We start from the raw sequence: 14,016 nt of genomic DNA, 5'->3' as shown, positions 1-14,016 counted from the left end.
CTTCCTGTTATTTTTGTTATTAGAGGTAGAATTATGTTTGTGTAGCTATCTTCTTTGGGGTTTGTTGGAAGATTACTTTCTTGCTTTTTCTAGGTTGTAGTTTCCTCCTTGTGTTGGAGTTTTCCATCAATTATCCTTTGAAGTGCTGGATTTGTGAGAAGATATTGTGTAAATTTGGTTTTGTCATGGAATATCTTGTTTTCTCCATCTATAGTGATTGGGAGTTTTGCTGGGTATAGTAGTCTGGGCTGACATTTGTGTTCTCTTAGGGTCTGTATGACATCAGTCCAGGATCTTCTGGCTTTTACAGTCTCTGGTGAGAAGTCTGCTGTAATTCTTATAGGTCTGCCTTTATATGTTACTTGACCTTTTCCCCTTACTGCTTTTAGTATTTTTTTCTTTGTTTTTGTACATTTGATGTTTTGATTATTATGTGACAGGAGGAATTTCTTTTCTGGTCTAGTCTATTTGGAGTTCTGTAGGCCTCTTGTATGTTCATGGGCATCTCTTTCTTTAGGTTAGGGAAGTTTTCCTCTATGATTTTGTTGAAGATATTTACTGCCCCTTAAAGTTGGGAATTTTCGCTCTCATCTATACCTATTATCCTTAGGTTTGGTCTTCTCATTGTATCCTGGATTTCCTGGATGTTTTGAGTTAGGAGCTTTTTTCATTTTGCATTTTCTTTGACAGTTGTGTCAATGTTTTCCAGGGTATCTTCTGCACATGAGATTCTCTCTTCTATCTTTTGTATTCTGATGGTGATGCTTGTGTCTATGACTCCTGATCTCTTTCCTAGGTTTTCTATCTCCAGGTAGTCTCCCTTTGTGATTTCTTTATTGTTTCTACTCCCATTTTTAGATCCTAGATGGTTTTGTTTAATTACTTTATCTGTTTGAATGTGTTTTCTTGCAATTCTTTAAGGAATTTTGTGTTTTCTCTTTAAGGGTTTCTACCTGTTTACCTGTGTTCTCCTGTATTTCTTTAAGGGAATTATTTATGTCCTTCTTAAAGTCTCTATCATCATCATGAAAAGTGATTTTAAATTTGAATCCTGCTTTTCCAGTGTGATGGGGTGTCCAGGGCTTGCTATGGTGGAAGAACTGGGTTCTGATGATGCCAAGTAACTTTGCTGTCTGTTGCTTATGTTCTTGTGCTTGCCTTTGCCATCTGGTTAACTCTAGTGCTACCTGCACTCACTGTCTCTGACTGGAGCCTGTCTTTCCAGTTATCTTGCTTGTGTCAGAATTCCTCAGAGTCCAGATGTCTCTGTGATCCTCTGATCCTGTGATCCTGAGCTCCTGGGTGGAAGAACTCCTGGGACTCAGGCTGCCTCTGGGATCCTGAAATCCTGCTGCTCTGAGTGCAGTGGTTCCTCTAGGATGGCTCTGGATATGGTATCTTCACAGGAGCAGACCAGCTAGGTGTCTGCCCCAGCCACAGGGACCAAGCCTTAATGACCTTTTTAATATATATTTTTATCTTATCAGCCTATAAACCTGTACCTTAGAAACCACCTTAAGATTTTATTTACTGAAGAAAAGTTCCTGAGCAGGTGAGATGGTTCTGTGGGTAAAAGCACTTACTACATAAAACTGAGGTGGAGTTCAGAACTCATGGTTGAAGAATAGAACAAAGTTCTGGATGTTGTCCTTGCACATGCTGTGACATGTGCACACCACACCCACACAGACACATAACATAAATACACAATAATTAAAAGTTTTTTTTAAATTTATAAGGAGAAAGTTTCTTAGATAAGAATAAGAATAGTGAAATGTTCTGCTTAATCTTTTACAATCCCTGAACAATGGAACTCCAAAAGCTACCCAAAATCCTATATACAGCTATTGTCAAAACGCTTTACTGGGCTGAGTATACTTGCCTAGTGTGCACAAAGCCTTCAGTTTTATCCCTAGGGCCACATAAACATGGCATGGTATTACATGCCTATAATCCCAGCACAGAGGAGGCAAAGTCAGGAAGATAAGAAGTTCAAAATCAACTGAGCTAGGAGAGCATGTCTCAAAAAAATAATAAGTCTGAAATGACTCCCTAGGTAAAATGCTTGCTGAATGAGCATGAGGACATGAGTTCTAATTCCCAGAACCAATATAAATCCAGAGATTGTAATATGCATCTGTAATACCAGTTCTTCTAAAGACGGACAAGAGGCAGAGACAGAATCTCTGGAAGATCCTGAGTCAGTTAGTTTGGTGTATCCAAAAGTACACAACAACAACAACAAAAAGACACTGCCTCAAGCAAGGTGGAAGTCAAAGACCACAACTAGAGGTTGTCCTCTGTCACATATGCAATGGCAGGCTCATACCCACACTCACACACATGCCTGCACATGTACCTGTGTGCTCTAACATGTATGTGCATAAGTACAAACAAATCCAGGGAGATTAAAAACTAATGATACCACATTTTCCACAGTGATTGCTAACTGGACTGAGCATATGGAACATACCTATGATCCCATAATCCCAGAAATTGGGAGGACCTGTGGGGAGCGGAACTCAAGATGGCGCCTGGTTGGGTGCCAGACGCCCCTGGCGTGTTGGCTCACCATTTCAGGAAGCCTGGGTGGCACATAGGCTAGGCTTTACTGCGCATGCATTTTGCTTGTTCATTATTACATAAGATAGGGCCATGTGACATATGTGCTCAGCACCAATCGGGAATGACCACGTGGCAGGTTCTGATTGGAGAGGACACAGAGATTTCAGGGCTAGGAGCTAGAGCTGGGGGACGGGGGGGGGGGGGGGGCTTTTGCAGTACTTCAAGGTTCCTGAATAAACTGTGTTGGGAAGAAGATCCCGTGTCTATTGTCTTCTGTCTGCTGGTCTGTTCAGGAGGCGACAAGGACCAGACATAAATAGCATGAGTTGAATCTTGCCTGAGCTATATAACAAAATCCTGTCTCAAAACTGTCTCTTTAAAAGACACTTAAATGTGTTATTCTCCTCTCTTGAGTAGCTATACACCCACTCTAGGGCATGACCTACTGTCCTGTTATATGTCTGTCTTCTCTATGCTTAATTCTGTATGCCATGAGCATTTTATGCCAGAAATAGAAGAACATATCTATATCTCTCCGTACAATGTTAAAATTTATTGAATAAGCAATAAAGTTGCAAGCCATATCAGTTTGTTGACTGTAGTTTGCCAAGTAATCCCAATATTTGCTTTAATAGCTAGTAGTTATCAATAACGGAATCCTTAATTACAATAATATCTGTTACATGTGTACCTGTGTATTTGTGTGTGCACATGTGCACACACACACACACATGTGGAGGCTAGAAGACAGCCTCAACATCCTCAGATATCATCCACCCTTTTTTCAATTCTTTTTATTTTGTATATATGAATTCCATGGGCCTAGAACCATGGGGACCAGAAGTGAGTATAGCATTTCTTGGAACTAGATTTATGGGTGGCTGTAAGCCACCCATTGTGGGTTCTACAGACTGAAAACCACTGAGATATCTTTCTAGCCTTGGCCTTGATTTTTTGAAGCAGGTTCTCTCATTGACCTAGAGCTCACAAAGCCAAGCTGGGTAGCCATCAAGCCACAGGGATCTCTGTCTCCTCCTCTCCAGCATTAGCATACAAATCCATGCCAACATGCCCAGCTTTTAAAATATGGGGTTTGAGGGATCAACTCATGTCCCCATGTTTGCAAGGTAAACAATTTACCAACTGAGCTTTCACACCCCAGTACTTTAACTCCATTTTAATTAATATTAGCTCTCAGATCGCAAATGAACACTTCACACAACAGTATACAGATATGCAGGTTACAGAATTACAAAGAAAATATTTAAGAGGCTTCAGAGTTCAGAGACACTATCCTGAAGAGCAAGGTAGAGAGCACAGGTACAAGGAAAAGTCTATAGGAACCAGATAAAAAGTCTTCACTGCAGTCTCAAAACTGTTCAAGGCCAGAGGTATCAAATGGAGGTCTGGATAGCAAGCTAATTGGGGTTCAGTTTAAAGTGGGCAAAGTGTTACTCAGCTTGAGTTGGAACCCAGAACAGAATCTAGAATCCTTCACAGTGGTGATTTTCTTGGACCAGGCTCAAGATGATTACTAGGTAATCAGTCAGCATGCTTGCCACTTGTTAGTCTTGGGATGTTCCTTCTTTTATTGTACCAAGTAAGGGGATTGTGTCTACTGTAGTTGATAAGCTCGTGAGTCTCGTGGTTTTGATATGATGTGGGATTTCTCACATGTCAATACTTATTGGTATTAGTAAATAAGTTTGTACCTCCTAGTATGCTGGCAAGTAGTGATTGCTTACTTATATAAACAATATGTGGAGTCAAATTTTTCTTGGCATTTATGCTCAAAATGGAGTAACTCCAGTGAAGGCTATGCTGTATAAAATAACATTGTTCAAGGCTAGGCACTATCTGAAAGTTGATACAACATAGAGAAGCCAGAGCTGGTTCAGCCTGTCCTTAGTATATGAAATTTTTTTTTCTTAAATTCAAACTGCTTCAAACCAACTCATCTTGAAATTGTTTTCTGTGAGTTATTCAAGATCTCGGTTTCACCTAAATAGAAGTTTCTGAAAAAAAGTCCTCAGTCTGCATAACCTACAGTGTTGGGTTATAACCCCCACTTCTCTGACAAGTAGACAGTTTCAAAGCACACTGTCATTTATACCTTCCAAAATGCCACTTTACAGTGATGAAGGTAAGGAGAATGATCACTTCACAGACATATAACAATGAGTGAAGTGATGGTCACTGTGGTGGTATCACCAGAAGCACTATCATTAGAACTTTATTCTCTTTTATTGAAAATATTTTTATATAATACATTCTGGTAATAGTTTTCCTACCCAAATTCTCCCCAGTTTCTCCCCACCGCCACTCCTGTTTGTAGCTGCACTCTTTCTGTCTTTCATTATTAAACAAATAAGCATCTAAGTAATAATAATAAAAATAAGATAAAACAAAAAAACAAACAAGTCAGAATAGGACACAAACCAAAAGAAGAAAAGGAGCCAAAGGAAAACGACAGGAAACACGTGGATATGGAGATGCATATGTTCACATGCATAAGAACCCCATGAAAACACAAAAGCCATAATGTATATACAAAGGACCTGCAAGGTAAATGAGTAAACGAATGACCTGACATAGCATTATGAGACAAAGAACCTCCCAAGATGCCACTGAGTTCATTTTGAGTTGATCATGAGGACCTACCCTTAAAGGTTTGTTTCCCCCATGAGACTCCTTTGAAGAAAACTTTATTTGCAAGTGGTTATCAGTCAGAGACAGCTTCTGCATTAGGAGTGTGGTCCTGTGTCCACTTCACTTTTCACTTCTGGGACCCCATCTGGCAAAGACCTATGCAGGCCCTGTATGTGTTACCACAGTCTCTGTAAGTTCATCTGTGTGTTGGTCATTCTGTGGTTAGAAAGCTTTGTTAACTTGTGGTCTTCCATCTCCTTAATTCTTACACTCTTCTGCTTCTGCTTCTGCAGAGTTCCCTGGCCCCTGAGGAGAGAGAGTTGATGAAAACATCCCATTTAGGGCTGAGTGTTCTGAGATCTCTCACTCTCTGCACATTATCTGGCTGTGGGTCTCTGTATTTGTTCCTATCTGGTGAAAGAGGGAGTTTCTCTGAAGATAGCTGAGCACTGATCTACAAGTCTAGCAAGATGTTGATAGAAGTCACTTTATTGCTATGTTCCTTTAGCACAGTCCTTCTCAATTTTCTTATGCTGTGACTTTTAACACATCTCCTTACATTGTGGTGACCCCCCAACCCATAAAATGATTTCATTGCTGTTTCATAACTGTAATTTGCTACTGGTGTGAATTGCGATGTAAATACTAGATATTCAGGATATCTAATATGCATCCCCTGTCGAAGGGTCATTCAAACCCAAAGGAGTCACAACCCACAGGTTGAGAACCACCACTTTGCCAAAACATTAGTATGTAGTTTTCCCCTAGGTCCTGGGCCCATTTAGTTTCAGGTTCTTGACTACCAGGGCAATGTCAGGCATGGGTTCCATCTCGTGGAGTAAGTCTTAAATTAAATCAGATTTTGGTTGGATACTCCCACAAGTAGTCAACCATCATGATATCACTGTATCTTGCAGACACATCACCATTGCAGAGCTAAAGGTTCGTAGTAGTGCTGGTTTTTACCTTTCTCCTTTGGTAGCATGCAGGATACCTTCCAGTACCATGAACATTGGGGTGTATTAGTCCATTGGGGTGAAGGCTCTAGATAGACTCCAGCCATAGTCACTGAGTTGTGTGGGTGTTGTCTTCAGGAATAGGGTCTTCCTGCTAGTTTGTGGAGAGCAGCCAATAACCTTGGGAATATACTGGGTTATTTGGGGGTTCCCATGAGACCCCCTTTAGTCGACAACTCAATTACATCTAAACCGTTCCAGGTACTGGAAGCTTCATTTGGTGACAAGAGAGGTACATCTGGGATTCTGTCTTTCTGTTATTTGGCAATTTTATTTAGATCAAATATATATATATATATACATATATATATATATATATATGTATATATATATACATATATATACATATATATATATATATATATTTTATATGACCCTTAGTTTTGTATGTCCACCCCCATATCCCCTTCAATTCCCTTTTTCCTCCCCCCTCCACATTTGATCCTCCCATTCCAGCCCAACCCTTATCCATCCACAGCTATCCATTCTATTTCCCCTTCCTAGGATAATTCATCCCTTCCTTTATATACCTCGTGGTTATATGGATTATAGCTTGATTATCAATGATTTAACGGCTAAATCCTCATATAAGTGAATACCTACTATATTTGTCTTAGTGTGTCTGTGTTACCTTAATCAGAATGATTTTTTCTAGCTCCTTCTATCTGAAAATTTCATTTTTAATGACTGAGTAATATTCTATTGTGTAAATTTATCACATTTTCTTTATCCGTTTATCTATTGATGGGCATCTAAGTTGTTTCTATTTCCGGGTATTATGAATAGAGAAGTAATCATGAACGTGGCTAAGCAAGTGTCTCTGTAGTATGATATAGAGTTTTTAAGGTATATGCCCAAGAGTGGCATGGCTGAATCTTGAGCTAGGTTGATTCTCAGCTTCCTGAGAAACCACCACACCAATTTCCATTGTGGCTGTACAAGTTTTGCCCTTCCACCAGCAATGGATGAGAGTACCCTTACTCAAGTACTCAGAAGCATGAGTTCTCATTTGTTTTACTGAGCTTGGCCATTCTAACAAGTGTAAAATAAAATCTCCAAGTAGTTTCGATTTGCATTTCCCTGATGGCTAAGGGTGGCTAAAGAAATATTCCTTTAAGTGTTTCTTGGTCATTTGACCACATTTAACTACATTCAGTTTGACCAGAACCATTTGTTGATGATACTGTATTTTTCCCAATGTGTATTTCTGGCTTCTTCATTGTTGAGCCAGATGCTCTGATGTTCTTCATGTACTCTGATGTACGTCATGCACCTGCTATCAGACAAAGTGGCCAGTATTCTCATTTGACAGACTGGACTCAAGACTCAAAGAGGTGTAGGAAGGTGCTGGGTTTTGCACTCCTGTGACCATGTTTGGCCAGTGCACACATAAACCAAAAGTATCGAGAAGGAAAGGGGAGTCTACAGATATATTACTCTGAAAATACTTAGTGGGGTTTTTTGTGTGATTTCTTTATTTGTTCATTTTTTAAGGCAAGGGTCACTATGTAGTCCTGACTGTCCTGGAACTCACAATGTAGACCAGGCTATACTGGATCTCACAGAAATCCTCCTGCTTCTGCCTCTTTAATGCTAAATTTAAAAGCATGTAGCACCACATATATCAGAAAAAGAAGGGGAAACAGCCTATATTGTGCTTTCTAATGCCAGATATCCTTGAGGAAAAAAAGCATTTCTTGATGTTTGATGGGGAAAGGATTTAGGATCAGAAGAGAGGTATGGGGACCAGTTAGAGTACAAATAAAAATAATTGAGATATAGAATGCAAAAGAGAGAGGGTGCCTCTCTGGGTCCTTATTCATCAGCCAGATGATTTTGAGGAACAGGATATGAGTTCTGGTTTAGATCTTTCCATCTGCAATCTTTAGAAGGGGGAGGCTCCTCGCTGACCACAAGAACTCTATGACCAGCCCTACGTTTACTCGCCCACACACATCAATTGCTCCATGAGTCCTAGGAACAGCTAGCTCACTGTCACACACACAGTCCAACTCAACTCTATCCGACCCCTCCCTACACAATCCTTGTAGGGCAGAGCTCCCTCTGAGAAGACTGGAACTTTTCTGGAACTGGAGCAGAGAGAACAGAGAAAACACCTTTGGTGAACTTGGACCCCAGGAATTGGCCACTGGTGAGCACTGTGGTGCTTCATAAGCAGCCAACCATAAAAAAGAAGAACTTTACACCATTCTTGTCAATTCTGAAAGACTATAAAACCAGAGTCCAAGCTCCATCATCACACAGGAAGCCAAGAACTTCCAACTAGGTTGGGACCTTAAACCTTGACTTCATAAAGATCCTCAAAGACCCAGAAACAAAGTCTGTGTGGACAAACTACTCTGGAGACGCAGTAAGTAATATTTCTCATTTCTGTGCTGTCAACTACTGTGAAAGCAAATCTTAAGTCATGAGTGCAGTTCAGGGATCCTCAACATTGGACAACGCTTTGAGAACCAGACAGGACCTATGTAGCCCATTGCTGCATCAGTAAAGCAGTTAATACTTGAGAAATGTTGACAGTGCTGGACATATTATTAAAACTGGATGCTCAGGAATAAAACTTTTTCTAGACAGTGATATTGAGGAATTTGTTATTGATGATTAATTAGAACCAGTATAAAGAGACAAGAAATGCCTTCATGAAAGGTTACTTTAAGTTATCCTTGCAAAACTTCCCCAAAGACCAACAAAATGCAACATATAAAGAAAGGGTAGCGCCGGGCAGTGGTGGCACACGCCTGTAATCCCAGCACTTGGGAGGCAGAGGCAGGCGGATTTCTGAGTTCGAGGCCAGCCTGGTCTACAGAGTGAGTTCCAGGACAGCCAGGGCTACACAGAGAAACCCTGTCTCAAAAAACCAAAAAAAAGAAGAAGAAGAAAAGAAAAGAAAGGGTAGCAAAATAATATATGTTAGTGAGAAAAATCATTGCAAATGCAAGAGTGACAAAATTCTGGACCGATTTCTTAAAATTACAACTAAAATTATAAAAATGGGACTACTACTGTCTTAGAAGAAGAGAAAAGTCACCCTCTAGAGGTAGCAGACAGATAAAATCTTGGGATGCAAATGTGTATGTATTCTAACACAATGTATATTGCTTTTATGCTGGAGAGAGATGTGTAGGACTGACACTAACAAATGCCTATTTTGCCTTTTATTTCATGGGTTGAAAAGAGAAGGAACAATTATAGATTTTCAAGTAACAAGAAACCCTTAGATTTTTCATAGATGGTTTGTCTCTGCAAAAAAAAAAAAAGAAAGAAAGGAAGGAAGGAAGGAAGGAAGGAAGGAAGGAAGGAAGAAAGAAAGAAAGAAAGAAAGAAAGAAAGAAAGAAAGAAAGAAAGAAAGAACCAGTAGGAAGCTCTAGGATTCTACAGGGAATATGTAGCAATGGCCTTATGTTAGGATGCATGACAGACAGGTATGGGTTAGTCAATCAGGAAGGCCTGGGTAGTAAAATGCTAGAAAGTAAACAAAACTGGCCTCTCCCTAAAACAGAGAACCATGGTCAATAATGCTTGTTGATTTCTGTGGTGGACAGTTGCGAGTTGTCCACATGTTGTGTGGAGAGGAAACAGATGCACACAACTGACTCTTATGAGCCACAATAAGCATCTGGCTTCACCCTGGGCCTGGGTACTTCTTATCATCTCTTCCAAGACACTTCACAAATGACCAGGCTACAGGACACCAGTAGACTCCAGGCTCTAGGGAGCTACATGAGCACTGTGCAAGGGACCTGGGACAGACTTCTACAAGAAACTATTCACAGGCCTGGGAGGGACAATGGCAAAATGCACCTTTGGTTTCTCCTCCAAGCACAGCCCAGATCATGTCTCCTTAGCAACAGTATACCCTGGAACTGCTACAACCTGACACTTTAGGGAGAACAGATAGAGCTGGGGCTCTCAGTGGGCAGGTGGCTGTTGAACATGGCCCCTGACAGTGCTGGAGTCAACCTGCCTTCACCTTGGCTACAGTGCCCCGGGAACTGGGCTCCCGAGGACCACCTTGCCCCACATGACATTGCTCCCCAACCTTTGTTGACTCTGCACTAGAGCTGCCAGCTACCTACAAGTCCTGAGTGCCAAGCTGAATGCCTGCCCTCTTCAGCACTAGCATGAGCAGCAGGAAGCAGAAATCTCTGCCTCAATCAACCTGACTGCCACCCAAGTGTCCCCAGGGAGAGCTGACAGGGACAGAGCCTATAGGAAATCAAGGGACTTCAGCAGAATAGTTCACCATTCCCCATGTGTCTTAATGTTGAAAGACCGCTGTTCCAGGACAGACTTTGTAATCAGGAAACATTCACTAAAGACCCCAGAAGGGAGAGCTCTAGAAGCCCAGGGTGATCACAGGATTGATGGAGCAGGTACAGCGTAATTAACTGATAGGTATTTGGGTCAAATATTAAGACTCTGATCAATAACCACATACTGAAGAGTTTACTTTATTTTTCAATTGTCTTAGGTTTTATTTCACATGTGCCACTTCTACATATGATACAGGGGGCACTTCAAAAAGCTAACTGAGAAGAATTCATGTACAATCATACATGGTGTGGAAGAAGTCCTACAGTGCCAAGCTAACTACTGGTTCCTTTGTTTATCTCAAAGCAATCCTGATTTAAGATAATAATAATGATGATGATAATAATAATAAACAATAACTCAGAGCCCATTTCAGCAGAGTCCCAGTTTCCATCTAGCTCTTGTGTGCTGTCACCTGTTGCATCCAGGCATCTCTTCCTCCCTAAGCCCATTACTCATTTCTGTCTCCAGGTCATGCCCTCGTCCTAGCTGTCTCATGGTTCTCACTAGGGCTGCTCAATTAACTGTCAATATACCTATACCTTATAAAGGCCATGTGATAGGGGTCAACCTAAACCAAACAGCCAACCTGGGACCTTGAGTCTCAACCTATAGTGAGGGTTGTTCTACTAGGAGTTTGCTGTATTAGGTATGCTGATCTTACTGATCTTAGAGTACCATGATTTTTGCATTAAGTAACATGCGTTGTTTCATTACAACTGAAAATAGCATCTTGTTGACTCTTGAACAACAGAAAATATGGTAATTTTTCATAGCTATAAAGTTTTGGTTTTTATCCACAACTGCCCTCTTCCCCAGAGCTTCCATGTAGACCCCAGGGGCACAGCCGGTGCTGTGATTAAAACCAGGAGAGTCCAATCATTTTAGAGCTGGGATCGAACAACACACTCATTGATTTCTATGGCAGGTCTCATTCTGTGTCTTGTGCCACATTTCAGTAACGTGGGGCAATCTGTACCTCTGTTATTGTTTTAATGTCTTGTGCCACACTGCAGTATCCTGTGGCAACTTGTACCTCTGTTTCATCACTTCTAAATGGGAACAATTTGCCCACTTAATAGGTGTTGAAAATTAAGTCCTAACTCAGTTGTTCAGGGTCAAAATGAACTCTTTAGTTAGAACAATGAGGTAAAGTCCCCTTTTGAATTTGATCCAATGAGCTCCTTACACAGTCACTCTTGAAATAATTGAATGAATTGCACACTCATACATTTGTTTGTTCTGGGCCCCTCATAGTCTACAAAGGTCATGTGAGTAGAAAATGCAATGGCTCCTTACCCTGCATTTCATCCCTAGGATTTGGTAATCACTAAGTATCAATCAGCAATTTATTGGTTAAAGAAACATAATCATTGTCTTGTCTTTGTTGCCCAGGACTCACTGTCTTTAATAAAAAAGTAAATACAGAAGCTGGTGCTCCTGACCAGTTCCTCGCCAAAGGATGGAGATTTCAGATATCACAGAAGCCTACGCCACAACCACCGAATATGACTATGGGGACTCAACTCCATGCCAGAAGACTGCTGTACGAGCCTTTGGGGCTGGACTCCTGCCACCTCTGTACTCTCTCGTGTTCATCACTGGAGTGGTAGGCAATGTCCTGGTGATTCTGGTGCTCCTGCAGCATAGGAGGCTTCACAGCATGACAAGCATCTACCTGTTCAACCTGGCTGTCTCTGATCTGGTCTTCCTTTTCACTTTACCTTTCTGGATTGACTACAAGCTGAAAGACAACTGGGTTTTTGGCGATGCCATGTGCAAGCTTCTTTCTGGGTTTTATTACCTGGGCTTATACAGTGAGATCTTCTTTATCATCCTGCTGACGATTGACAGGTACCTGGCCATTGTCCACGCAGTGTTTGCCATGAGGGCCCGAACGGTCACTTTTGGCATCATCACCAGTGTTATCACCTGGGGCCTAGCCATCTTGGCTTCTCTTCCTGCCTTATACTTTTTCAAGGCCCAATGGGAGTTCACTCACCATACCTGTAGCCCTCATTTCCCCTACGAGAGCCTGCAGCAGTGGAGGAAGTTTCAGGCTCTAAAGCTAAACATCCTTGGACTAGTTTTGCCTCTGTTAGTCATGATAATCTGCTATGCAGGCATCATCAGAATTCTGCTCAGACGTTACAGTGAGAAGAAGGCCAAAGCCGTGCGTCTGATATTTGCTATCACACTTCTATTCTTCCTCCTCTGGACCCCCTACAATCTGACTGTACTTGTTTCCGCTTTCCAAGATGCTCTATTCACCAATCTATGTGAGCAGAGCAAGCAGCTGGATCTGGCCATGCAGGTGACTGAGGTGATTGCCTACACCCACTGTTGTGTCAACCCAATCATTTACGTCTTTGTGGGTGAGCGGTTCTGGAAGTACCTTCAGCAGCTGTTTCAAAGGCATGTGGCTATACCACTGGCAAAATGGCTGCCCTTCCTCTCTGTGGACCAACTAGAAAGGACCAGTTCCATATCTCCATCCACAGGAGAACATGAGCTCTCTGCTGGCTTCTGATTCAGACCGTAGGTGTCAACCAAGGTCTAGAAGAGAGTGAGGAGACAGTATATAAGTCTCTAAGACAAGACAGATGCTGACAGCTGTTGCAGTGAGGATTCCCAATCTTGTAGGTGCAAAGGGAACTTGGAGGTAGCTTAGGTATAAGTCACCTCTTTAATGGTTTTCTTGAACTTCTGTCTGTTAGAAAGGAGATGAATAAACAAAGTAGGACATTCCAAAAACTGGATTAATGGTGCCAATGGGTGGCTTGGATCCAAAAAGGGGTAGAATCTGTGGTTATTAACTTAAAAACAAAGCTACTATTTTTACTGAACTCAACTCCTAATGATGTGATATTCTGAGAAAATTTTAAAGCATTGTAATCGAGAAGAATTTTTCATACTTGCATATTGACATATATTATAAAGTATGATGTTATGTCAAAAAAATTAAAACTGTAACAAACTAAAGTTTTTCTGTCCAGTTATTTTAAATAGTTAGTAGAGATACAAATAGATCACAGAATAAATGCAATAGCATTAATATAAAAATACTGATCATAAGGAAATAACAATTATAATATAAAAGTTTTTTTGGATGCTAAAAGTGGTGAATAAATATTATTCCATTTTACTACTGAAAATGCACAGTACAAGTCCAGATATGGCAAATAATAGTCACTGACTTGTGGTTTGATACGAATGTAAATTAATCCAGTATTTCTGAGAAGGAATTTAAAAACTTCAAGAATACTCAAGAACTAAGTAGTCAGTTCTAGGGTGATATTAACAAATGCTATTAAAATTTCATATAGTTTAATAATTTCAGAAATATTAAATGTCAGTGAATATGGTATATTTTAAGGAATTTTTATTGATCTGGGAATATGTTCATAATATTATTAAATTAAAATGGAAAATAAAAAAACTGAAAAAATGGCT

General features: G+C 40.7%; 1 protein-coding gene across 1 annotated transcript; it reads left to right on the top strand.

The window, feature by feature from the left end:
* The first annotated feature begins 8,168 nt into the window (after positions 1–8,168).
* On the top strand, positions 8,169–13,545 carry LOC117693508 (C-C chemokine receptor type 1). Its single transcript, XM_034484203.2, has 2 exons — positions 8,169–8,601; positions 11,959–13,545. Exon 2 carries the CDS (start codon positions 12,026–12,028, stop codon positions 13,091–13,093), a length of 1,068 nt encoding a protein of 355 aa, XP_034340094.1. The 5' UTR covers positions 8,169–8,601; positions 11,959–12,025; the 3' UTR covers positions 13,094–13,545.
* The last annotated feature ends 471 nt before the right edge of the window (positions 13,546–14,016 follow it).

This window comes from Arvicanthis niloticus, chromosome 21 (genome assembly GCF_011762505.2).
Source record: "Arvicanthis niloticus isolate mArvNil1 chromosome 21, mArvNil1.pat.X, whole genome shotgun sequence".
NCBI classification, from domain to species: Eukaryota; Metazoa; Chordata; class Mammalia; order Rodentia; family Muridae; genus Arvicanthis; species Arvicanthis niloticus.
The sequence above is the reverse complement of the archived record's forward strand: the minus strand, read 5'-3'. Positions and strand labels throughout refer to the sequence as shown.